The sequence below is a fragment of the Heloderma suspectum genome, chromosome 6, assembly GCF_057233095.1.
Source record: "Heloderma suspectum isolate Gila_16-S chromosome 6, 16-S_ref, whole genome shotgun sequence".
Taxonomy (NCBI): Eukaryota; Metazoa; Chordata; class Lepidosauria; order Squamata; family Helodermatidae; genus Heloderma; species Heloderma suspectum.
The window spans coordinates 106,575,955-106,603,385 of NC_139463.1; the positions used below are offsets into that span (position 1 = coordinate 106,575,955).

Below are 27,431 nucleotides of genomic sequence, written 5' to 3' on the forward strand. Positions count from 1 at the left end.
CCTCTGAACAGTCCCCTTGAACTGCCTTCCATGACCTGGGGCTCTCCAGATGTTTTGACCTACAACTCCCATCAGCCACTGCCAACCTAGCCAATTGTTCTCTTTCATGGAAACTATAATGAAGAGTCTTGTGGCACATTAAAGATGTATTATGGCATAAGATTTGATTTACTATGCTCCACTTCACTAGGTATGTCTCATGGCACCTTAAACTGGAGTGGAACATTTTAGCCCTGACGACTGCATTCAGCATGGGAGGTGGGGCTGGGGATTGGATGTGTGTGTGCGTGCACATGCGCACATGTGCGCACGCGATTGCACACACACACACACATCACCATTAGTAGGGTATGTACTTTCTCCACCTCCACTAGCATTTTCTACTCATAAGTAAGCAGGACTGAATCATTCAGTGGGTCCTCCTCTGTTCTAAGTCAATGAACGTGTATAGTATGTTGATAAAATATTTCATTCAAGTCTCTTGGTGGAATATAAAACAGCAATCTCTTATTCTAATCTCCCTTTGAAGTATCTTTTCTCCACAAGGGCCAATTTAAGGTCAGGAAAAGAGTGTCCTGGAAGGCTGAACTGTTCTTGCATGTTTTTTTTGTTTTGTTTTTAATATAACCACTTCTGATGTCAGATTTGTGTCTGCTTATTGTTTGGCAGAGATCTTGGCCTCTTCTAGGGATGGACGAAAGGGACTTACCTGGTCCCGCAGCTTGCTTCGCGGTGGGGGGAAGGCGCTTCGGTTCTCCCCCCGAAGTTCAGGTGAGGGGGGGAGGCACCCCGCCTGGCCCAGCCGAAATTCAGGCCAGGGGGGGAGGCGCTCCATCCCTCGCCGCCGAAATTCAGGCCAGGGAGGAGCGCCCCGTCTCCCTGGCCGCGAAAAAAAGGTAAAGTAAAACAAAACAAAACCACACCCGTGATAGGCTATGTAACGATTTACGTAGCCTATCACGGCTAGGTTTCCAAGGTCAGCCATGATAGGCTACGTAAATCGTCACGTAGCCTATCACGGGTGACTTTAAAAAAAAAAAGCGCGTACGCAAATGGCGGCGCCCATGAGGCACCGCCATTTGCGTTCCTTAGTTTGGCACGTCTAGTCTACATAAAGATTTAAGTAGACTACGGCGAAAATAAGGGAACGCTATTTGCGTTGCCCTTATTTTCGCCGTAGTCTACGTAAAGCTTTTTTTTCCTGCAACAGACTAACACCGCTAACCATGTGAAAAATGCAGTGATTCATATGTCAATACGTTCACATGCTAGGTGGTCTCTACCATTCCTCTTAACATTGTTTAACTTGTTTAACTGTTTAGAACACTATAGAACAAGTTTGCGAGGTCCTGGTGCCATTTTTACCCCATGGACCCACCCCACCCCTGGGGTACTACACCTCCCCCCGTGCCACCATATAGATATCTATATCTATATCTATATCTATATCTATATCTATATCTATATCTACAGTATATCTATATCTATCTATATCTATCTATACCTATACCTACTATACCTATATCTATACCTATCTCTTCAGCAAAGGAGATCGTTACCTTGTCGTGGTGCTGGAGCTTGAGCACCTCAATGACATCATGAGCTAAACCATGAAGGGACACCCAAGACGGGAAGGTCATGGCAGAGAGGTCAGACTAAATATGATCCCTAGGGAAGGAAACGGCAACCCACCCCAGTATTCTTGCCATGAAAACAAAATGGATCAGTACAACCAGAGATATGTCGGTATACCATCGGAAGATGGGACTCCCAGGTCGGAAGATGGTCAAAATGCTACTGGGGAGGAACTGAGGATAAGTTCAACTAGCTCCAGATGTGATGATGCAGCTAGCTCAAAGCCGAAAGGACGGCTAGCAGCCGATGGTGCTGGTGGTGAACGACGAATCCGATGTTCTAAATATCAGTTCACCATAGGAACCTGGAATGTAAGATCTATGAGCCAGGGCAAGTTGGATGTGTTTATTGGGGAGATGTCAAGATTAAATATAGACATTTTGGGTGTCAGTGAACTGAAATGGACTGGAATGGGCCACTTCACATCAAATGACCACCAGATCTACTACTGTGGACAAGAAGACCACAGAAGAAATGGAGTAGCCTTCATAATTAATAATAAAGTGGCTAAAGCAGTGCTTGGATACAATCCAAAAAATGACAGAATGATCTCAATTCGAATTCAGGGTAAGCCATTTAACATCACAGTGATCCAAATATACGCCCAACCACAGATGCTGAAAAAGCAGAATCTATGAGGATCTATGAGGATCTGCAGCACCTACTGGATAGTACGCCAAAAAAAGATGTTATTTACATTATAGGAGACTGGAATGCTAAGGTGGTAGTCAAACGACACCTGGAATTACAGGCAAGCATGGTCTGGGAGAACAAAATGAAGCAGGACATAGGCTGATAGAATTTTGCCAAGACAACTCACTGTGCATAACAAACACTCTCTTCCAACAGCCTAAGAGATTTTATACATGGACTTCACCTAACGGTCGACACCGAAATCAGATTGACTACATCCTTTGTAGCCAAAGGTGGCGGACATCTACGCAGTTGGTAAAACAAGACCTGGAGCTGATTGTAGTTCAGATCACAAACTTCTTATTGCACAATTTAGAATCAGACTAAAGAGAATAGGGAAGACCTGCAGATCAGTTAGATATGAGCTCACGAATATTCCTCATGAATATGCAGTGGAGGTGAAGAATAGATTGAAGGGACTAGATTTAGTAGATAGGGTCCCGGAAGAACTATGGACAGAAGTTTGCAACATTGTTCAGGAGGTGGCAACAAAAAACGTCCCAAAGAAAAAGAAAACCAAGAAGGCAAGATGGCTGTCTGCTAAGACACTGGAAGCAGACCAAGAAAGAAGGAAAGCAAAAGGCAACAATGATAGGGGGAGATATGCCCAATTAAATGCAAAATTCCAGAGGTTAGCCAGAAGAGATAAAGAATTATTTTTAAACAAGCAATGCGCTGAAGTGGAAGAAGATAATAGAATAGGAAGGACAAGAGACCTCTTCCAGAAAATTAGAAACATTGGAGGCAAATTCCAGGCAAAAATGGGTATGATCAAAAACAAAGATGGCAAGGACCTAACAGAAGCAAAAGAGAGCAAGAAAAGGTGGCAAGAATATACGGAAGATCTGCATAGGAAGGATAATAATATCGGGGATAGATTTGACAGTGTGGTCAGTGAGCTAGAGCCAGACATCCTGAAGAGTGAGGTTGAATGGGCCTTAAGAAGCATTGCTAATAACAAGACAGCAGGAGATGACGGTATCCCAGCTGAACTGTTTAAAATCTTGCAAGATGATGCTGTCAAGGTGATGCATGCCATATGCCAGCAAATTTGGAAAACACAAGAATGGCCAACAGATTGGAAATGATCAACTTATATCCCTATACCAAAAAAGGGAATCACCAAAGAATGTTCAAATTATGGAACAGTGGCAGTTATTTCACATGCCAGTAAGGTAACACTCAAGATCTTGCAAGGTAGACTCCAGCAATTCATGGAACGAGAATTGCCAGATGTACAAGCTGGGTATAGAAAAGGCAGAGGAACGAGAGACCAAATTGCCACTATCTGCTGGATAATGGAGAAAGCCAGGGAGTTTCAGAAAAACATCTCTTTCTGTTTTATTGACTATTCTAAAGCCTTTGACTGTGTGGATCATCACAAATTGTGGCAAGTTCTTGGTGGTATGGGGATACCAAGTCATCTTGTCTGCCTCCTGAGGAATCTGTATAACAACCAAGTAGCAATGGTAAGAACAGACCACGGAACAACAGACTGGTTTAAGATTGGGAAAGGAGTATGGCAGGGTTGTATACTCTCACCCTACCTATTCAATCTGTACACAGAACACATCATGCAACATGCTGGGCTTGATGAAACCAAGGCTGGAGTTAAAAATCACTGGAAGAAACATTAACAATCTCCGATATACAGATGATGCCACTTTGATGGCTGAAAGCGAGGAGGAGCTGAGGAACCTCATGACGAAGGTGAAAGAAGAAAGTGCTAAAGCTGGGTTGCAGTGCAACCTCAAAAAAACCAAGATTATGGCAACCAGCTTGATTGAGAACTGGCAAATAGAGGGAGAAAATGTGGAGGCAGTGACAGACTTTGTATTCCTAGGCGCAAAGATTACTGCAGATGCTGACTGCAGCCAGGAAATCAGAAGACGTTTCCTTCTTGGGAGGAGAGCAATGACAAATCTTGATAAAATAGTGAAGAGCAAAGACATCACACTGACAACAAAGGTCCGCATAGTTCAAGCAGTGGTATTCCCCCTAGTGACCTATGGCTGCAAGAGCTGGACCATCACGAAGGCTGAGCGAAGGAAGATAGATGCTTTTGAACTGTGGTGCTGGAGGAAAATTCTGAGAGTGCCTTGGACTGTAAGAAGATCCAACCAGTCCATACTCCAGGAAATCAAGCCAGACTGCTCACTTGAGGGAAGGATATTAAAGGCAAAACTGAAGTACTTTGGCCACATAATGAGAAGACAGAACACCCTGGAGAAGATGCTGATGCTCGGGAAAGTGGAAGGCAAAAGGAAGAGGGGCCGACCAAGGGCAAGATGGATGGATGATATTCTGGAGGTGACGGACTCAACCTTGGGGGAGCTGGGGGTGGCGACGACTGACAGGAAGCTCTGGAGTGGGCTGGTCCATGAAGTCACGAAGAGTCGGAAGCAACTGACCGAATAAACAACAAAATACCTATCTCTCTATATATATACAGTATCTCTCTCTCTCTCTCTCTGTCTCTGTCTCTGTCTCTGTCTCTGTCTCTGTCTCTCTCTCTCTCTCTCTCTCTCTGTCTCTATCTCTGTCTCTATCTCTGTCTCTATCTCTATCTCTATCTCTATCTCTATCTCTATCTCTACTTCTCTCTCTCTCTCTCTCTCTCTCTCTCTCTCTCTCCCTATACCTCTCTCTCTCTCTCCCGCTCTCTTTCTCTCTCTCTCCCTCCCTCTCTCTTTCCCTTTCTCTCTCTCTCTCTCCATCTATACCTATACCTATACCTATACCTATACCTATACCTATACCTCTCTATCTCTGTCTCTGTCTCTGTCTCTGTCTCTATCTCTATCTCTATCTCTATCTCTATCTCTATCTCTATACTTCTCTCTCTCTCTCTCTCCTTCTCTCTTTCTCTCTCTCCCTACACCTCTCTCTCTCTCTCTCTCCCACTCTCTCTCTCTCCCTCTCTCTTTCTCTCTCTCTCTCCATCTATACCTATACCTTTACCTATACCTATACCTCTCTGTCTCTGTCTCTGTCTCTGTTTCTGTCTCTATCTATATTTCTCTCTCTCTCTCCCCCTATACCTCTCTCTCTCTCGCTCCCGCTCTCTTTCTCTCTCTCTCTCTCTCTCTCCCCCTCTCTCCCTCTCTCTCTCTACATCTATCCCTATCCCTATCCCTATCCCTATCCCTATACCTCTCTGTCTCTGTCTCTGTCTCTGTCTCTCTGTCTCTGTCTGTCTCTCTCCCTCTCTCTGTCTATCTATCTGGTAAAATTATCTGCTTGATTGGAAAAAATCAACTTATATCCCCATACCAAAGAAGGGAAACACTAAAGAATGTTCAAACTATGGAACAGAGGCACTTATTTCACATGCCAGTAAGGTAATGCTCAAGGTCTTGCAAGGTAAACTCCAGCAATTCATAGAACGAGAACTGCCAGATATACAAGCTGGGTTTCAAAAAGGCAGAGGAACTAGAGACCAAATTGCCAATATCCACTAGATAATGGAGAAAACCAGGAAGTTTCAGAAAAACATATCTTTCTGTTTTATTGACTATTCTAAAGTAGGGATGGCGGAGAATTTCTCCCCGAAACTTCGGGGGGCTGAGCACCAACGTGTTCGGCCCCCCGAACAAGTTTCGGGGAGAAATCCTCCGCACCCCCCTGCACCCCGCACCCCCCCGGGACGGGACTTACGTTCCCTGAATGTCCCTCCCAGCGGTGGGTCCGGCTGGCGGTTCGTCGGGTGTTCGAGCGGGGCAGGAGCGGCAGCCGGTCTTTCGACCGGCTGCCGCCCCCGCCATTGCAATCAAAGAAAAAAAAAAAACGTCCCCTGATAGGCTACGTGACGATTCACGTAGCCTATCATGGCTAGATCTGCAAAGTCAGCCGTGATAGGCTACGTGAATCGTCACGTAGCCTATCACGGGTGACTTAAAAAAAAAAAAAAAAGTGTGTACGGATAATGGCGGCCCCCATAGGGAGCCGCCATTCCCGTTCCTTATTTGGTCGCTGTAGTCTACGTAAATGTTTACGTAGACTACGGCGAAAATAAGGGCAATGCTATTGACTTCCACGTTCGCGGCCGGGCGAGAAGAGGCGCCTCCTCCCCGGCCTGAATTTCGGCCGGGCGAGGTGGGAAGCCTCCCCCCCCGGCCTGAACTTCGTGGGGGGAGCAGCGAAGCACTCCCCCCCACCGCGAACAAGCTGCGAGAAAAGGTAAGTGACTTTCGTCCACCCCTATTCTAAAGCCTTTGACTGTGTGGATCATCACAAATTGTGGCAAGTTCTTGGTGGTATGGGGATACCAAGTCATCTTGTCTGCCTCCTGAGGAATCTGTATAATGACCAAGTAGCAATGATAAGAACAGACGATTGACGTAGCCTATCACGGCTGACTTTGCAGATCTAGCTGTGATAGGCTACGTGAATCGTCACGTAGCCTATCAGGGGGTGTTTTTTTTTTTAAAAAAAAAACTTTCGCGTTCGCGGCCGGGCGAGGCGGAAAGCCTCCTCCCCGGCCTGAATTTCGGCCGGGGCGAGGCGGGAAGCCTCCCCCCCGGCCTGAATTTCGGCCGGGGCGAGGCGGGAAGCCTCCCCCCCCGGCCTGAACTTCGCGGGGGGACCAGCGAAGCGCCTCCCCCCCACCGCGAACGTCCTTCCACGACAGGTAAGGGACTTTCATCCACCCCTACTTCTGATGTACTAATGCCTTGGGATAGTATTCATTCATTCATTCATTCATTCATTCTTTTCTACACTGACCCATAGCCGAAGCTCTCTGGGCAGTTTACAAAACTTAAAACATTAAAATCAAATATACAAAGATTAAAAGCCATTTACATAAAAGCACACAGACAAAACACAAACAACATATAATGAAGAATAACTTTGAACTAAAAGCAGTTTAACAAAAAATCCAACAATAGAAACAACACAGCTTAACAACAGTATACAAGAAGCAGCAAAAGGAACAAAAGTTCTAAAAAGGGAAGGCCTGCCAGAATAATAGAGTCCTTAATCCCTGCTTAAAGACTGTCAAAGAGGTCAGCAGGCGCATTTCAAGCAGCAGGTCGTTCCACAACTGAGGGGTGGCAAAGGAAAAAGTCCTCTTGCGGGTGGCTGCTAATGTCACATTAGGCAGCCACAGCAGATATGCCCCAAGGAACTGTTCTGAAATTATTCTGAGATCTTAATATGTTCTAATAAAAAAGAGATCTGGCTGAAAATTAGAGCACTGAGAAAGAATGAGCTCATTTCCCTCCCAATCATCCTTCCTTGTCATTACCACTAGATGCTGCCCAGGTCCACCTGCGTCAAGAGCTGCCACCCTGGACAGAGCATGTTTGTCCAGCAGGGGAATCAAGTGTGTTGCTATGATTGCATTGAGTGCCCCAAAGGAAGGTTTTCAATCCAGATAGGTAAGTGAATGACTCTAGCTTTACTTAGGAGAAAGTCCAGAAGTGTAAAGTTCAGGTGTATTTTAAGAACTATCACATTTCTCTAAAAACAAATGTATGAATCTCCATGGTCTGGTAGGCAAGGGAAATGCAGAATGAACTAGTTTCAATTAGGGGTGTACGAAACCCCGCTTACCTGGCTTTGCCGGGTTCCGTCACGTAGCCTATCACGTCACGTAGCCTATCACGGGTGACTTAAAAAAAAAAAAAAAAGTGTGTACGGATAATGGCGGCCCCCATAGGGAGCCGCCATTCCCGTTCCTTATTTGGTCGCCGTAGTCTACATAAATCTTTACGTAGACTACAGCGACCAAATAAGGAACGGGAATGGCGGCTCCCTATGGGGGCCGCCATTAGCGTACGCGCTTTTTTTTTTTTTAAAGTCACCCGTGATAGGCTACGTGACGATTGACGTAGCCTATCACGGCTGACTTTGCAGATCTAGCCATGATAGGCTACGTGAATCGTCACGTAGCCTATCAGGGGGCGTTTTTTTTTTTTTTAAACTTTCGCGTTCGTGGCCGGGCGAGGCGGGAAGCCTCCCCCCCTGGCCTGAACTTCGCAGGGGGAGCAGCGAAGCGCCTCCCCCCCACCGCGAACGTCCTTCGAGGACAGGTAAGTGACTTTTGTCCACCCCTACCTCTGACGTGACGTCCATCAGTGGGCTCCTCTCTTCCACTATAGAGGGAGATGATGCTCCTTTTCCAAGAGCGCTACTGCTGCTTCCTGCACCAGCCTTCCCAAACAGTGACCTCCAGCCTTGTGACTGCCCTCCACACTCTGCTGCCGTACCCCAGGACACACTATCAAGGCAGGGATGGTAGCCAGCTTGGCCACCAGTGTAGGGATGTTAGAGAATTCTGCCATGGACTCCAGGGAGGCCGGATTCTTTAGAATCCAGCCTCTTGGAGTCCATGGCGGAACGAAGCAATCCCCACCACCACCCTGAGAAGCTTCCCCAGGATGGACACTACCTTTTGTTGGCCGTCCACTGCCCTTGTCTGCGGCTGCGAATGGCTGCCCCCGTCTGTGGCTGCCATTTCCCTCGCTACTTTAGCCATCATAGGCGACATAAGTATTTATGTAGCCTATCACAGCAAAGATCAGGGACACAAACAGCGGCCACTATGCCATTTGCGTCCCTGCATTAGCCATGATACGTTACGTATATATTTACATAGCCTATCACAAAAACAGCAGGGATGCAAATGATGTAGTGGGCGCATTTGCGTCCCTGCTCTTTGCCGTGATAGACTACGTAAATATTTACATAACCTATCACGGCTATCGCAGGGATGCAAATGGCGGCCGCTATGGCAGCCACCATTTGCGGCCGCAGCCTGGCAGCGGATGGGGGTCCAGCTGCGGGCAGCCCTGGCCGGTGGCTCTGCAGACTCACCATGGAGCAGAGCCGGCCAGGGAGGATTCCAGGGGGAGGGACGGATCGCCTCCCCTCCACTGCAGACGCCCCGGAACGGAACCAGGTAAGGAATTCATACTAGGGATGTACGAAAATCACTTACCTTTTCACGGAATTGATTCGTGGGGGGGGGAAGGCCCTCCGTCCCTCCCCCTGGAATCCTCAATGGGGGGGAGGCAATCCAGTCCTCCCCCCTGGAATCCTGCCTGGCCGGCTCTGCTCTGCGGTGGCTCTGCAGAGCAGCTGGCCAGGGTCATCCGCAGCCGGAGTTCCGGCCGCAGACGGGCTGCTGCGGACGCAAATGGCGGCCGCCGTAGCGGCCACCATTTGCATCCAGCCAGCCTGCTGTGATAGGCTACATAAGTATTTACGTAGCCTATCACAGCTGGGCCAAAAAAAAAAAAAAACAGTGTACGCAAATGGCAGCCACTGTAGTGGGCGTTATTTGCGTTCCATTTTTTTCGCTGTAATAGCTTACGTAAATATTTACGTAGGCTAAAACGGCAAAAAATAGGGAACGCAAATGGCGGCCACTGTAGCCGCTGCCATTTGCGTATGCCGTTTTTTTTTTTTTTTGCTTGGCTTGCCATGATAGGTTACATAAATACTTACGTAGCCTATCACGGCAAAGACCAGGATGCAAATGGCGGCCGCAGCAGCCGGTCGAAAGACCAGCCGCCGCCGGAGCTGCCGCTGTCCGGAACACCCGCCCCAGGTAAGCCTTGTCCTGGGGGTAATCCGCAGGGGGGCAGGGGGCAGGCCATTCTGTGACGGATTTCGGGGGGCTGAATGCAAGTTCATTCGGCCTCACTGAAATCCGTGGCAGAATTTTCCGCCATCCCTAATTCGTACATCCCTACACCAGTTTCAGCAGCACCTCGGCCACCTCTGCCCTGCGAAGACTCCGAAGATGCCTCATATTGGGCTTGCTTTGCCACACAGCGTAGTATTAAATTTAAATAACATATGTTAATGTGTGTAGTGCTTTGCCACACACTGTTTGCTTGACTGAAACACAAGCACACACACACAGAGAGACACACACACACAAGAGCAAAAGATAAAGCAAATACAGAACTATGTAAAGCAAAGCAAAGGGTTTTAAAAAAATTAAAGGGAAAAGATATAGAGTTCAAAAATGGGAGGGAAGGAATACAGGAATTGAGAAGGAGGGAGCGAAGAACACGGTAAGGAAAGTACTTATTTTTAATCTCTCTCTCTCTATATATATATCTATCTATCTATCTATCTATCTATCTATCTATATCTATCTGTCTATCTGTCTATCTATCTATCTATCTATCTATATATATATATAGAGAGAGATATCTCTCTCTCTCTCTCTATATATATATATAGATCATATATATATGATCTAGAAAGAAAGAAATGGAAAGCTACTAAGAAATAGTTTAATTGAGTGGGGGCAAAGAACAAGACAAGGCAGAAAACTAAAATACTGAGTGTGTTTTTTGTTCTGGCTTATAAAGAATCTAGAAAGAAAGAAAGAAAGAAAGAAAGAAAGAAAGGGCGGGAGGGAGGGAGGGAAAATAAGTACTTTGGTGGTGGGGGTTAAAAGAAAGAAAAGAAAGAAAAGAAAGAAAGGGAATAGTTGGATTGAGAAGAGCTGGGTGAGAAAGAAGAATGACAAAGCTGCAGTACAACTAGGGATGTATGAATCCCTTACCTGGCTCCACGCAGAGGCATCCGCGGTGGGGTGGAGGCACTTCATCCCTCCTCCCAGAATCCTCCCTGGCCGGCTCCGCTCCACAGCGGCTCTGCAGAGCCGCTGGCCAGGGCCAGCTGCAGCCAGAGTTCCAGCCATGGCTGGGCTGCTGTGGCCGCAAATGGCAGCCGTCGTAGTGGCCACCATTTGCATCCTTGCTAGCAGCCGTGATAGGCTATGTAAGTATTTACGTAGCCTATCACGGCAAAGATCAGGGACGCAAATGGCAGCTGCTACACCATTTGTGTGGCTGCCTTTACTATGATAGGCTATGTAAATACTTACGTAACCTAACACAGCAAAAAGCAGGGGAGCAAATGGCATAGCGGCCACCATTTGCATCCCTGTTCTTTGCCATGATAGGCTACTTAAATACTTATGTAGCCTATCACGGCTGCAAGGTCGCTAATGGCAGCCGCAGCAGCCCGGCTGTGGCTGGCCGGGAGACCAGCCACCACCAGAGCTGTTGCTGGAGTCTCCACTGCCACCGCCGCATCCACCACAGGTAAGTTCCGTCCCAGGGGGATTCCGTGGGGGGGTGGGGGGCGGGAGGCGGGAGGCGAGATTCTCCCTGGAATCTGTGGCGGAATTCTCTGCCATCCCTAAGTACAACACACACACACACACACCACAGATCTAGCCAACTTTCTCTCTAACCAACTCTAACCAGCTCTCTCTCACACAATGAAACAAACATATGCTGATCTCCAATATATACAGTATCCCCCATCACCACCACCATGACTGATTGGAGACTGCTGGGTTAAGTTCAGTCCTAATTTGGCAACTAGAGTTGCCATTTGCCAAAGCTCCCTCCCTCCCTCCTCCTCCTCCTCCTCCTCTTCCTCCGCCTCCTTTCCCTCTCCCTGATGTTTCACAAGTTGATACATTTTGGAGACAGGCTGTCTGGGCTTCAGAAGGCATCAAAATAGCTCTGAATCTCTGAGGCAGACCAAGGTGCTTTGGCAGTGACTCGCTTCAGTTTGGATTAGGGATGGCAGAGAATCCAGCCCCCTGAATCCATGGCAGAATGGCCTCCTGCCCCCCCGCCCCCCCCCGCGGAATCCCCTGGGATGGAACTTACCTGGGGTGGATGCGGCGGATGCGGCGGATGTGGCGGCGGTTCCGGTGGCGGTGGTTCCGGTGGCGGCGGTCTCCTGGTTGGCTGCGGCCAGGCTGCTGAGGCCGCCATTGCCGTCCTTGCAGCTGTGATAGGCTACGTAAGGATTTACGTAGCCTATCACGGCTAATCCCCCCCAAAAAAAACAGCGTAAGCAAATGGTGGCAGCTACAGTGGCCACCATTTGCGTTCCCTATTTTTCACCGTTCTAGCCTACGTAAATATTTATGTAGGCAATTGTGGCCAAAAAAAAGGGAACAGCAAATAGAGTAGTGGACGCTATTTGCGTTCTTTTTTTCCCCGCCAATTTTATCCTACATAAATATTTACGTAGGCTTTTACGGCAAAAAAAAAAGAAACGCAAATAGCGCCCACTATGCTATTTGCGGTTCCCCCCCTTTTTTTTGCCGTAATTGCCTATGTAAATATTTATGTAGGCTAGAACGGCGAAAAATAGGGAATGCAAATGGTGGCCGCCGTAGCCGCCACCATTTGTGTACGCTGTTTTTTGGAGGGGGACATGCCGTGATAGGCTACGTAAATACTTACGTAGCCTATCATGGAAGCCTGGAAGGATGCAAATGGCGGCCGCTATGGCGGCCACCATTTGCATCCGCAGCAGCCCATCCGCGGCCGGACGTCCAGCCATGGACGGTCCTGGCCAGCTGCTCCGCGGAGCAGCCGCAGAACAAAGCCGGCTGGGCAGGATTCCGGGGGGGAGGACCAGATCGCCTCCCACCCTTCAAGGATTCCGGGGGGAGGGACAGAGCGCCTCTCCCCCCCCCAGCAGATGCCCCAACCAGAACCAGGTAAGGGATTCGTACATCCCTAGTTTGGATTGCCTCAGTGCTGGTCTGATCCACTTTGGATCTCACCAAGGCACCCCCGTAGTAGCCTGAGACACTTCGGTATTCAGATTCAGTGCAGAAGCGATGTACAGCCCTCCCTCATACCTACCATGGCACCTGTGGGAACCTCTCCACTCCCAGCCCCTTTCAAAAATTTATTTTTATTTGAAAACTTGAAAAACATTAGGTCATCACTAGGTTCCCCTTCCAGTTCCTGAACCTGCCACTGATCATCTGTGTGGCAGGCAGGAAAAAAACCACAAAGAGTTGATTCCTGCCCCCCCTATCTTCTGCCCACTCACACCTTTCCCCTTTCTTCTCTTTCTCCCCCCCCCGCAGCTTCTACCATCACTATTTCTCTCCCCCATCTCTTTACGTCACTGTTTCTTCTTCCACCTAGCATCCAGCCTTTTTCTTTCTCTCCCCCCACCCTGTTCCTTGCTTTCTCTCCCTTCCACCCAGTCCCTAGCCTTGTTCTTTCTATCCATCTCATCCCTTTATCTCATTCTTTCTTCATCCTCCCAGCCCCTAGCCTTGCTCTTTTTCTCTCCCTTCCCAGCCTCTTTTATTCTTCACCCCCCCACACACACACACCATGTTCCTGGCAAGAGTTCTGGTAGCAGAAGAAGACATAAGAATGTCAGGTGGGGAAAAAGGAATGGCTGAGCCTAGAGTTAAAATCCTTTTAGGATTGTAGGCATTTGCCTTTGCTCCGAGACTAGGAAAATGTGTGTGTGTGTGAACAGGATGAGCAGAACAATCCTATGTAGGCCTACTCAGAAGTAATTCTGATTGAGTTCCATGTAAGCATGCATAGGAATGCAACCTTAAATGGACATTTTGTTGTGCTTCGTTGGGATCTAATAAGTAGATTGGCTTTGGAGTTCAGATTTTTACTCTACTTGTAATCTGTTTCTGCAATGAATTACTTTTCTTTTGACTACCCAGGCTCCTAAAGCACTTATTTTGTGACCAGCCACATCTTCCATGGGAGCCATTTTGTGGTGGCGCCCACAGCAGTTTATCACATTTCCAAATGTGCTCATGGGTCCAAAAAGGTTGGGGACCCCTGGTCTAGACAATTTCAACACCATCTATGTTTTGTTTCCTCTTCTCTATTCCACTAAATATAATGTACAAGAAATGCAGTATGTTAGGGGAAATTGCTCGCACAATTGCATGTATTGGGCAAAATTGGGTATGAAAAATTATTTATTTACTTGGTAAGATACACACATAATAAGTTCTGTACATGTCAGACAATTCTTTTGAAATAAAGAAAGGGAAACTAGCTCACCAGGGATACCAGTTTGTGCTGGTATGCAGGCAGGGAACAGGAGCCAGACCCATTCTGTCCTGCCTCAGAACTGCAGGGGCCTGTGGGGTGGTTGGAGGCAGTGTGGCACTCAGGAAGCAAATCAGAATGCTGCCTGGCTCACATAGGGATGGGACTTTGAGGCAAACTAGAGGGACAACTGTCTCCCTGCAGTCTGCCTCATGGGCATAAATTAAGGCCTGAGCCCCTGCAGTGGCAGTCTTCATACTTCAAGGTCCAGGCCAGCTCTGGGAAGGGTGGGTCAGTTACATTCAAGGGTGCAGGAGGGTCTCAAGAATGGTTTATGCTGTGGTGGGCCCATTGGTTTCTTACCCTTCCCACCACGCACCTAGCTCTTGTGCCAAGTTGGTATCAGCCAGCAGCAGGTGGGCTGACCAAGGACTGGATCTAAACTGTTGTTGTTGTTGTTGTTAAGTTGTTAAGTCATGTCCGACTCTTCGTGACCCCATGGACCATAGCATGCCAGGCCTTCCTGTCCTGCGCTCTCTCCCGGAGTGTGATCAAGTTCATATTCATTGCATCGGTGATGCTATCTAGCCATGTCATCCTCTGCCATCCCCTTCTCCTTTCGCCTTCAGTCTTTCCCAGCATCAGGGTCTTTTCCAGAGAGTTTTCTCTTGGCATTAGGTGGCCAAAATATTGGAGCTTCAGCTTCAGTATCTGTCCTTCCAATGAGCACTCAGGGTTGATTTCCTTTAGGATGGACTGATTTGACCTCCTTGCAGTCCAGGGGACTCGTAAGAGTCTTCTCCAGCACCACAGTTCGAAAGCATCAATTCTTCGGCACTCAGCCTTCCTTATAGTCCAGCTCTCACAGCCATACATTACTACTGGGAAAACCATAGCTTTGATTATATGAACCTTTGTCGGAAAGGTGATGTCTATGCTTCTTACTATGCTGCCTAGGTGTGCCATAGCTTTCCTCCCAAGGAGCAAGCGTCTTTTAATTTCATGGCCACAGTCACCGTCTGCGGTGATCTTAGAGCCCAAGAAAATAAAATCTGTCACAGCTTCCATTTTGTCCCCTTCTATATGCCAGGAAGTGATGGGGCCAAATGACATGATCTTAGTTTTTTTAATGTTGAGTTTCAAACCAGCTTTTGCACTCTCCACTTTCACCCTCAACAAGAGGCTCTTTAGATCCTCTTCACTTTCTGCCATTAGGGTGGTATCATCTGCGTATCTGAGGTTGTTGATCATTCTCCCGGCAATCTTAATTCCGACCTGTGATTCATCCAACCCAGCATTTCTCATGATGTACTCTGCATATAAATTAAATAAGCAGGGTGACAATATACAGCCTTGTCATATTCCTTTCCCAATTTGGAACCAATCAGTTGTTCCATGTCTGGTTCTTACTGTTGCTTCTTGACCCTCGTACAGGTTTCTCAGGAGACAGGTAAGGTGGTCTGGTACTCCCATCTCTTTCAGAATTTGCCACAGTTTGTTGTGATCCACACAATCAAAGGCTTTAGCATAGTCAATGAAGCAGGAATAGACATTTTTCTGGAATTCTCTTGCTTTCTCCATGATCCAGCGAATGTTGACAATTTGATCTCTAGTTCCTCTGCCTCTTCGAAACCCAGCTTGTACTTCCGGTAGTTCTCGGTTCACATGCTGCTGAAGCCTAGCTTGTAGGATTTTGAGCATAACCTTGCTGCCATGTGAAATGAGCACAATTATGAGGTAGTCTGAACACTCTTTGGCATTGCCCTGCTTTGGAATTGGAATGTAAACTGACCTTTTCCAGTCTTGTGGACACTGCTGAGTGTTCCAAATTTGTTGGCATATTGAGTGCAGCGCTTTAACAGCATCATCTTTTAGGATTTTAAATAGCTCAGCTGGAATACTGTCATCTCCGCTAGCTTTGTTGTTACTAATGCTTCCTAAGACCCACTTGACTTCACTCTCTAGGATGTCCGGCCCAAGTTCAGTGATCACACTATCATGGCTATCAGGGACATTCAGATCTTTCCTGTATAGTTCTTCTGTGTATTCTTTCCACCTCTTCTTAATCTCATCTGCTTCTGTTAGGTCCCTGCTTTCTTTGTCCTTTATCATGCCCGTCTTTGAACAAAACGTTCCCTTGAGATCTCCGATTTTCTTGAAAAGATCTCTAGTCTATCCCATTCTATTGTTTTCCTCGATTTCTTTGCATTGTTCATTTCAGAAGGCCTTCTTGTCTCTCCTTGCTATTCTTTGGAACTCTGCATTCAGTTGGATATATCTTCCCCTTTCTCCCTTCCTTTTTCACTTCCTTTCTTTCGTCAGCTACTTGTAAAGCCTCATCAGACTGCCACTTTGCTTTCTTGCTTCTTTTTCTTTGGGATGGATTGAGTTGCTGCCTCCTGAACAATGTTACAGACCTCCGTCCATAGTTCCTCAGGCACTCTGTCTATCAGGTCTAATCCCTGAAATCTATTCCTCACCTCCACTGTATATTCATAAGGGATATGATTTAGGTCATACCTGAATGACTTAGTGGTTTCCCCTACGTTCTTCAATTTAAGCCAAAATTTTTCAAGAAGCAGCTCATGATCTGAGCCACAGTCAGCTCCAGGTCTTGTTTTGACTGACTGTACAGAGTGTCTCCATCTTTGGCTGCAAAGGACATAATCACTCTGATTTTGACATTGACCATCTGGTGATGTCCATGTGTAGAGTCGCCTCTTGTGCTGTTGGAAAAGAGGGTTTGCTGTGATTAGCGTATTCTCTTGACAGAACTCTATTAGCCTTTGTCAAGCTTCATTTTGTACACCAAGGCCATGCTTGCCTGTTATCCTGGTGATTTCTTGACTTCCTACTTTAGCATTCCAATCCCCTATGATGTAGAGGACATCTTTTTTTATGTTAGTTCTAGAACGTGTTGTAGGTCTCCATAGAACCGATCAACCTCAGTTTCTTCGGCCTCAGTGGTTGGGGCATAGACTTGAATTACTGTGATGTTGAATGGTTTGCCTTGGATTCGTACTGAGATCATTCTATCATTTTTGAGATTGTACCCCACTACTGCTTTCCCCCCCACCTTTTTGTTGACTATGAGTGCTACTCCATTTCTTCTAAGGGATTCTTGCCCACAGTAGTACATATAATGGTCACCTGAATTAAATTCGCCCATGCTTGTCCATTTTAGTTCGCTGTTTCCCAAGATGTCGATGTTCAATCTTGCCATCTCATGTTTGACCACCTCCAGCTTACCTTGATTCATTGATCTTACATTCCAGGTTCCTAAACAATATTGTTCTTTACAGCATCGGACTTTCTTTTCACCACCAGATACATCCACAGCTGAGTGTCCTTTCGGGTTTGGCCCAGCCGCTTCACTCTTTCTGGAGCTACTTCGAAATTTCCTCTGCTCTTCCCCAGTAGTATATTGGACACCTTCCGACCTGAGGGGCTCATCTTCTGGCGTCATATCTTTTAGCCTTGTGCTACGTTCCATGGCAAGAATACTGGAGTGGGTTGCCATTTCCTTCTCCAGTGGACCACATTTTGTCAGAACTGTCCACCATGACCTGTCCGTCTTGGGTGGCCCTGCATGGCATAGCTTATGGCTTCACTGAGTTACACAAGCCCCTTCGCCACAACAAGGCAGTGATCCATGAAGGGGGGATCTAACCTATATACCTCATTAAATCTATTAAAGCTGCAATCAATAAACGTGTGGCCATATTTAACCCACTGAAGTTGTATGTGTCATTTCTCCACCTCTCCACACTGCCTACACAAAATACTAGTAAAGATTTTAAATTACCATAACATTAGGCAAACATGATGAAATGCTGATACAAATACAAAAGCCAATATGATAAAAATGCAACACAAGCTAAAATAGCAAACATTTCAAATGAGTATATCAGGTGAAATGCACATGAATGTGTACATGAAGTTTTCATGCAAAACGTTATTTGTTTTCTCACAAACCAATGGTGTAATTAAACAAATAGTTTATCCCCCCTATGATTTGTTGTTGGGTTATAAACTGTAGATTGTTTGTGGTTAACAAACTATCATTTGTTATTGCAGCTGGATTCAGACAACACAATAACCCTTGTTTCAACAACAACCCACGATTCAATGACAATCCACACTCAACCAATACTTAACCTTGAGTTCACATTATCATCTTGTGTGAATCCAGTCAGTGTACCTTTGACTGGAAAGATCTCCTCTACATCCCACCCCATACAGAACATAAAAATGTAAGAAGAGTTGTGCTGGATGAGACCAGGGGTCCATGTCAACATGTGTATTTTGGTCATGTGGATTCCCCCCACCCCTAAATAGCAACTTCAGCAAATTACCCAAATTATGGCTGAAATTTGCACAAATCATGCCAATTGCAGTCACAACTTGTGGAAGCTGCTATTTAGGCGGGGTGGGGGTGGGGAGAAAAGTTCCTGGATTTGGGGGGAAAAGCCCATGTATTAGCTTGCAAATGCAAGCTGAGCTGGGGCTCCAGGGAAATCTGATGAGCCCCCAAAGGGGCAGATTTCCCCATGATGAGCATCCCTAGTTTTACGCCACAATAAATGTTACTCTTTAAGGTATCACATGACTCCATCATCATCATCATCATCATCATCATCATTATTATTATTATTATTATTATTACCAGGGGGCCACGGTGGCTTAGTGGTTAAGACGCTGAACTGCAGACTGGAAGGTCGGCAGGTCAGCAGTTCGAGACCCGAGTGCTGCGTGACGGAGTGAGCTCCCGTCTTCAGTCCCAGCTTCTGCCAACCTAGCAGTTTGAAAGCACGAAATTGCAAGTAGATAAATAGGTACTGCCTCGGCAGGAAAGGTAACAGCGTTCTGTGCACCTCGGTGTTCATTCATGCCGGCCACATGACCACGGAAGCATCTTCGGACAGCGCTGGCTCTTCGGCTTAGAAACGGGGATGAGCACCGCACCCTAGAGTCGGACACGACTGGTTGGGGACACCTTTACCTTTACCTTTATTATTATTACCAAAGGTAGCTAGGTGGGCCATAAGAACAATTCTAAAATCCACACTTGAATTTTGGTGTTTTTTTAATTTGCACAAATTACACAGTGAATTTGTGCAAACTATGCAAATTGCAGCTGTAATTTTCACAAATGATGCAAATTTGTGCAAATTGTAGGCATGATTGGTGCAAAACTTGATTTGCGTAAATTATGGATGACCCCCCCCCAATATGTAAAAACTCCCCAGATTTGGGGGGAAAGCCACAGCTCAGCTCGCAAATGCCAGCACAGTTGGGCATGCCGTGGAACTCTGGCAAGCCCAGAAAGGGCCAGACTGCCCAGCGACAGACATCCCTACTTATTAGTGATGTCAGAGGATTCCTCCATGGGTCTCAGTGAGGCTGAATGCCAGTGTATTTAGCCCCCCGAAATCCTTGGCGGAAAAAAGCCCCCCCACCCCGTGAAAGGCGTGCGAAACAGAGCACTTACCTGGTGTCGTTCGTGCTGCTTTGCAAATGGCGGCCGCGTCTGCGGCCGCCATTCGCTTCCCCATTTTTGCCATGATAGGCTATGTAAATACTTATGTAGCCTATCACAGCTAATGCAGGGAGGCCATTTGCGTCCCTGCGGAGGCTGTGATAGGCCATGTAAATATTTACATAGCCTATCATGGCAAAAAAAGGGAACGCAAATGGCAGTGGCTACGGTGGCTGCCATTTGCGTTCCTGTTTTTTTTGCTGTGATAGGCTACGTACATATTTATGTAGCCTATCATGGCAAAAAAACAGGAATGCAAATGGCGGCCACCGTAGCCACCACCATTTGCGTCCGCAGGCTCTGCATGCCTGCAAATGCACCCGGCCAGCAGCTCCGGCCAGCAGTTGCCATGGAGCAGAGCTGGCCGGGTTAGGATTTCAGGGGGAGGTGCGGAGTGCCTCCCCCCTACCATGAATCACCCCTTCGAAAAGGTAAATGACTTTCTCACATCCCTACTACTTATGAAATCCAAAGTTTGAATCCTTTGTGTAGAGAGCCCACCAAGCTGAAAGCCCTTGCTCTGATGGGGTCCTTCCTCAGAGTGAGGCTTGTGGGTGAGGTGACCATGGAGTTTGCCTGTGCTGCTGTGGCAAAGGCAATCTTCAGGGTCACCTCACCGCCAATGCCTCACTCTGAGAAAAGAACCTTCAGAGTGAAACACTGAGGGAAAGGAGAGTTGCAGCCAGGGAGGCAAAATAGGGAGGTGGCAGTAGTGGCAGTGTGTGCCCTATCTCCTCAGGCTATGGGATGTCTTATGCCAGCTGTGTAGGGTATGCAATGAAAGAACAGTGGTGGGAAACTCCACTTTGAATCAAGAGTGGACTGATGTGTGATGAGGTACCCTCAGGTATCAGGCATATCTGCTCTGATATTTAGTTCATTAGTATTATTATGATTTTAAATAGTTATAAGCCATGTTTCTGGGCAAAGTCCCCTAAAGTCAGCAGAAAACAATATAACCATAAAATTAGAATATTACATTAAAACATTTTGACTTAAATATGCAAAGAATATACCACAATGCATTAAATAATGATTTAGCCAGACCACACACACACACACAAGTGTGTGTGTGTGTGTATGTCTGTATCTATCTATATCTCTATCATCTACCTATCATCTACCCATCATCTGTCTGTCTGTCTGTCTGTCTGTCTGTCTGTCTATCTATCTATCTATCTATCTATCTATCTATCTATCTATCTATCTATCTATCTATCTATTATCTTTCCACAACAATATACTCAGCAGTATGTTCAATAAAAGCACATCAGTTAAAAGCCTCTTGAAACAGATAAGTTTTCCAAGTGCCAGGAGTGAGGGGGACAACTGTATATCCATTGGAAGAGAGTTCCACAATGTACTGGCCCCTGCTGAAAAGGACCTGTCTAGTGTCTGCCAATCAGAGCAGTCTTAAAGGTGGGCCAGAGAGCAGAGTCTCCATTGCTGATCTCAAGCATGAGCAAGTCCATATAGACACAGGTGGTCCTTCAAATAAGCTAGTCCCAAACTGCTTAGGGCTTTAATTGACCCAGAAACCAATGTGATTCACACAGAATCAGTGTAACATGTTCTGACTGCTTAGCCCCAGTGGTACCAGCATAACTTTGTGAGTTCTTTTCAAAGGCAGCCCCATGCAGTGTGCATTACAGTAGTCTAGTCTGGATATACCCAGCACACACATAACTGAGGCTAGGTCCACTTAGGTTCAGTTACACTGGCTATGGTCTGGACTGGTCATCTGTGGCTCATTTCTATCTTTCTTTTTCTTCCCACAATTCCTAGGCTAGCAGTTCAGAAAGTTTGGTCAATACCAAACATGCACCTTGATTCTGAGAACTCGGTCTCTGCTGCCCTGATGAGAGTAGATGCAGGCTATCACGGGATCACACCAATGTGCTTTGACTGGTAATACAAGGACCTTGGAAGAGATGTATAATTACCTTGTAATTATCAAAATCACAATGATTGAAACTGATATCTTGTGGAAACCCTATATAGGACTCCTATAATATATATCCTAAACAACAAAAACAGTCTGATTCCATGAAATAGCTTGCTTTGCTTCACTCAGTCTGACTCTAAAGACTCCTCCAAACCTGAGCTAAGAGAAGTTAACTTGAGGCAGGCAAGGCTGTGTCATTTTGAGCTTTGGAACTTCATCCCTTAGACCAAAAGTTGCAAGTTAGTTATTTCAATGAGGATTATGAATTCACTTTCTGACTTGAATGGTTCTCAAAGTGGATCCTTGCAATTTATGGATTGGAAAGGGTTGGCCAGTCCATTGTGGGTGGTTTTCTGTAGTCTATTTCAAGCCAGTTACCGTTCACAGTCATCCTAGTAGTGTGTAGGTGACAATGCCAATGGATAGTTGTGATTGGGGCAGGGATTTGTGGGCATTAAGATTGGTCTTGCTCTTCTTCCTCTTGCTCCTCCTCCCTCTCCCCCTGATGTTCCCTAATAATTTCAGCAAAGCTTCGAACTCCACATGCACTTGGCAGCCAGAAGCTGAGCATAGTTTTAACAGCTCCAGCGGTGACATTATCCTTGGGGAATTTGTATCTATTGTACTTACTGAAATGTTTTTACACAAATTCACGAGATATCCATACTTCCCTACAAAGGCATGGTAAGTAGTTCTCCTGTGTGTGCTTTTAAAAAGTAAGGTACTTTTTGAAGAGGTACTTTTTTTAAAAAAAAGTTAATACTACAAGAGTTTGAAGTAGACTGTACTGCTGTTGCAAATTCGGAATGTAGAATGATAAAGAAAACGGATGCACTTGTTTCACTGATATAAGGCTGTATGACTCTGTGACATTCTCATTGCAGGGTAATGTGTAAAAACTACCAGCAGGTCCTAGCCCTTGCTTTTGCCATTAATGAGGTCAACAGGGATGAGCATCTCTTGCCCAACACCACACTGGGATCCAAGATCTACGAGAATGCATTTAGTTCAAAGCGAGCCTATACAACCACACTGCATATTCTCTTCATGGGACAGGGAAATCCCCCCAATTACAGGTGTGTCAGAGAGAAGACATTAATGGCCGTCATTGGTGGGCTCACCTCACAAACCTCCATTCCAATGGCCAACATCTTAAATGCCTACAAGATACCACAGGTATGTGTCTCCATATGCATGCATAGGAAGCAGAACAGTGCAGGTCTCTCTCCAGGACCTTACTTGTACGCCCCACAGACTTTGTAAGGAAAAAAGGATTCTACCTAATCCTTTCTAGCAGGTACTATTGTCAACTCATCATCCTTTGGGCTTCTTGGCATGAAAGGACCTTGAGTTCATATTCTCCGCAGTTGTGGTCCACACCAGCCCCAGAATTTAACACCATGGTATTTTATGGTTTAAACTATGAGTAATTTGATTTCCCCAACTTCCTGCTTAGAATCCATTAGCAATGTGAAACTTGACAGCACCAACAGCCTGTATGTATTCAGATAACAGTGTTTGGTTTATAACAAATGTGGAACCTGCAACAAAGTACTGCACTGTGGAATTCTCCTGTTCAAGGTTCCATCCAGGCACCCATGCTTTTTCCTGGAATACTCATTCCTCCCCCTCTGTTTTCTATTTCCCCCCATAATCAGATAGTCTTCTGTGGCCACTGAGCATGCTCAGTCCTCATTCAATTTGGGGGTGGGGGAGTGGGGTGGGTTCTCCCACATTCTTTTATTTTTCATAATGTATTCTTTGCACTTCTATGAAGCTTGTTCCCCCATACCTGCTGACACCTCCCTCTTGACATTTTGGCATTATATGCTTCCATATTCATATGTGTGTGTGTGTATATATATATATATATGTGTGTGTGTGTGTATATATATATATATATATATATATATATATATATATGGCTTCATATGGATCATCAATTAGATTATATGTACACTATCTGTATCTAGTGGCCTTCCACAACCTTGTGCCTTCCAGACAGGGTTGATTCCAGAGGGTAGCATTGCTAGGCATCTGCAAGGGCCCCAGGAAAAGCAGAGGTCACACAGTCTAGGACTGCTGCCATTTTCACATTACACAGAGTATCAAAGAAGGTTCATTATAGCTCAAGGGAGTTCTCAGTTTGAATGTCCAAATTCTTCCAGGTTAGTGGGGCCCTGTGAAGGTGCTGTTCCCCAGGGCCCCCCTAATCCTTGAGCCAACGCTGCTTCTGGATGTTTTGGATTACAACCCCCATCTTCCCTTGCCATTGGGCATGCTGTCTAGGCATGATGGACATTGTAGTCCAACATTTCTGGAGGGTACTACATTGGGGAAAAGATTTGCTGGAGGATCAAATGCAGTGGATTGAAGGTGTAACTTACTGTTCAAGGATAAAATGGTGAATTTCTCAGTTTGTTAAGTATTGTTGCACGTGTCCCACTTCACTTAGCAGTCAGAGGTTCAGGGGAAGTGCAATCCAGGTTTGGTGTCCTTTGGAGGAAAGACCACCGGAAACTTGTGATCATTTTTGTGATATTTGCTTTATTTGCAAATATGCAAGAAGATAATAAAGTGGAGAAACTCTTTCAAGGCAGCAGATCTGTGATCCCCAGCAGAACCCCAGAGAGACAGAGAGAGGCTGCAGTGCATGAGGACCTTTCAGCTTACCACCAGTTCTCAGCTTTGTCTCTGCCTCTGTCTCTTTCCACTGTTTCCCCTTAGCTGACAGTATCTGAAGTCATCTCCTGAAAGCTCTGATAGCTAGTACAGTAGTACTCAAGTTAGGGCCTAACTATTTGCTTCCATCAAGAAACATCAGTAGACCATTCTGGGCTATTAACCAGAAACTGAATAGCAAATGAAGCTGGTCTGTAGCCTTAACAGTTTATTTTGTCCTGATAGCTCAGTTATGGATCTTTTGACCCTGTGTTGAATGATAAAACACAATTCCCTTCTTTCTTTCGGATGGTTCCAAATGAAAGCCCTCAGTATGATGGGATTGTTCAGCTGCTCAAGCATTTTGGGTGGAACTGGATTGGCCTCCTGATCTCAGATGATGACAGTGGAGAAACATTTCTTCGAACTTTGAGACCAAGCTTCTTCCGGAGCAATATTTGTGTTGCATTGGTTCAGCTGCTCCCAATGGTGATGAGTTACACAAAGGAGACTATTACTCGATATCTTGAAAGGATATCTTTCACACTGCACTTGAATGAAATCAGTGTAATTGTTGTCTATGGTGATGTTCAGTCTATGGCAGGTTTCCGAATGGTTCTAGATGAGTATGAATTTTTAAAGAAGCATCCAATTGAGAGAGTTTGGGTTATAACGGCTCAATGGGATTTCACAGCTGTTTTTGCTTGGAATAAATTTCCAGCCAAATCCCTCAATGGCACCTTGTCCTTCTCACTTCACACAAATGTGGTTCCAGGATTCCAGGACTTCCTTGAGACCATAAATCCTTTTCAGTTAAATATTTATTTCATCCGGGAGTTCTGGCACAGTGCATTTCTCTGCGCATTCCCAATACATAATATATATGTGTCAATTCCAAAAAAGTGCACTGGGGAGGAGAAGCTGGGGAGCCTCCCTGGATCTGTGTTTGAAATGGGGATGTCTGGCCAGAGCTACAGTATCTACAATGCTGTCTATGCTGTCACACATGCTCTCCATGCCATGGATTCTTTGAGAGTGAAGCAGAAAGCAACACAGAACGGAGAGAGACAGAAGCTTCTTCAACATCATCCATGGCAGGTAAGGCATGGTTCCTCTTTGCTGCAGTGCAAGGATAGTGCACCAATTTCTGTGCATGGATAGCTAAGCCACCCCCTAAGCTGGACTCTGGCTCCTTGTTGAAGCGCTGTGGCTTGTGGCGAAACACCTTTAAATAAAACCATACAAATATTTCTGCTACAATCCTCCTGGAAAAAAATGTATTTTAAAATTCCCCCCCCCCCAAAGGGTCTTCTGCACATTTTGAAATAAACAGGCCAAACAAAATGACTGCAAGAAAAATGCTAGAATACAACATAGCTTATGCTTGCCTTGATTCATAAAACTCAGTGGGGATTAATCAGTGACAGAATCTGATTAATTTCAGTATAATTTAATTAATCAGTGACAGAATCTGATTAATTTCAGTATAATTTAGGCATCAAGCCTGTGTTGTTATCCTGGTGATTATAATCTAGGAAATGCCATGAAAGAGTATGCGCAAAAGTCAAGAGATTTTGTGAACAAAAGTTTTGGACAGGAACTGTGGGAGCACCATTCTTCCAATTTATTAAAATAGCCCTTAGAAGCAGAAACACAAGACCCAAGTATCGGCAATGAAAGGTGGGGGAACTACAACAAATTAAGAGCGACAAAATGCTGAAGGACTGAAAATTGCTACTTCTTGGCGTGCTTCCAGATGAGTTTTTTTTTTACTGTGCAGTTGCCCTCCCTCATTCACTAAATATTATGGAGGTCCAGAAGACATCATGATCCATTTGAAATCAGCTGGTGTGTTCCCACAGCTCCATCCATCTTTTTTCTAATGACAAAATATCCAATAAGGAGGGAAAGAGCACAACAGCTGTGCAATTTTTCAGCTAATGGGGACAGGAAAATATTATATTATATTATATTATATTATATTATATTATATTATATTATATTAATATATTATGTGTTATATTAAGGCAGAGTAGGAGGAGTTATCCTTGGGGAAGATGGATGATGCATTGGTAATGCCCATCCTTTCTCTATTGCTTGATATGCATTTCTGGTTGCAAAACAGTTTCTTTTCTTTTGTCCTGGAGGGCAAGCTGTTTTCTCCCATACAAGGCTTCTCCAAACTTACAAAGCAGGGAGAGGTTCCACTGAACACAGTAGTGCGTACTTCTGAGCAAAGATGTGTAGGGTCTGGTTGTAAGTCTTCAATCCTCTTACTGTAGATTTATTATTTAAAAAAAAACTTTTAAATTTAAGAAGTCACTATGCTTGAATAGTGACTAAGTGGTCTTATATGCCCCTTCCAACCCTACTATTCTATGATTCTATGAATAGAGGTACTCTGGAATTGCACAAGAGCAGCCTTAAAAGGGGACAGGGAGGTGAAACCAATGCACAGCTTTGTCAGTTTCAGTGGCTGCCTTCTGTTCTCTGTTTGAAGAAACAGCATTTAGAAACAAAGGGTTGGATTCAGGATCTGCCTTCTGTTGGTGGAAGGGCTCTTCTCATGGAAGGTATTTCTGCCTGATTTGTGTGTGTGTGGGGGGGGGATCCCACCTCCCACGCTGCACCACAGCTCACCCCATTCAGCAGGGTCCCCTGACCATCTGTGTAGCATTTTCAGGGGGCTGAAGGGGTTGCTGTGAGGAAGGGAGAGGGAAGTCCACTCCCACCAGTACAGTTACACACACCTAAATCAGATTCCCATGTGATGAAGCAAAGGCACCTGCTCAAATGACAAGAGAGGGGTATGTGTGATTTGAAGATGTACTGAAAAGCTACATTTTCTAGGCTGGTTGTGAAAGTGATCAGAAAAATCAAGGGGCAAGTCTAAAATCAACTAGAAAAAAAGCAATGGGTGAATTTCCTTGCCAGGCTGTGAAACTAACCAGAAAATATCAGGATTAGAGCCCCATCATAGCCACATTTACTCAGACATAAAGCTGCAATCCACTTGCCATGTTCCAAATGGCATTACCTGGCACTGTGTAATAGCTTTTTCTTTTTTCTTCCCACAAGATCGCAATTGTGCTTCTCCTCCCGGGTGTTTTTTAAAAAGCTAGACACATTTTTTTTTCAG

General features: G+C 45.7%; 1 protein-coding gene across 1 annotated transcript in view; it reads left to right on the forward strand.

Moving 5' to 3' along the window:
* The first annotated feature begins 6,341 nt into the window (after positions 1-6,341).
* The window catches only part of LOC146342321 (vomeronasal type-2 receptor 26-like), a 30,098-nt gene continuing 9,008 nt past the window's right edge, over positions 6,342-27,431 (forward strand). Inside the window, exons 1-4 of the mRNA XM_084807796.1 lie at positions 6,342-6,507; positions 7,583-7,709; positions 22,516-22,807; positions 24,619-25,390. Of these exons, the coding sequence (XP_084663922.1) occupies positions 22,788-22,807; positions 24,619-25,390 (792 nt within the window). The 5' untranslated portion in view covers positions 6,342-6,507; positions 7,583-7,709; positions 22,516-22,787. The remainder of the gene's footprint in view (positions 6,508-7,582; positions 7,710-22,515; positions 22,808-24,618; positions 25,391-27,431) is intronic.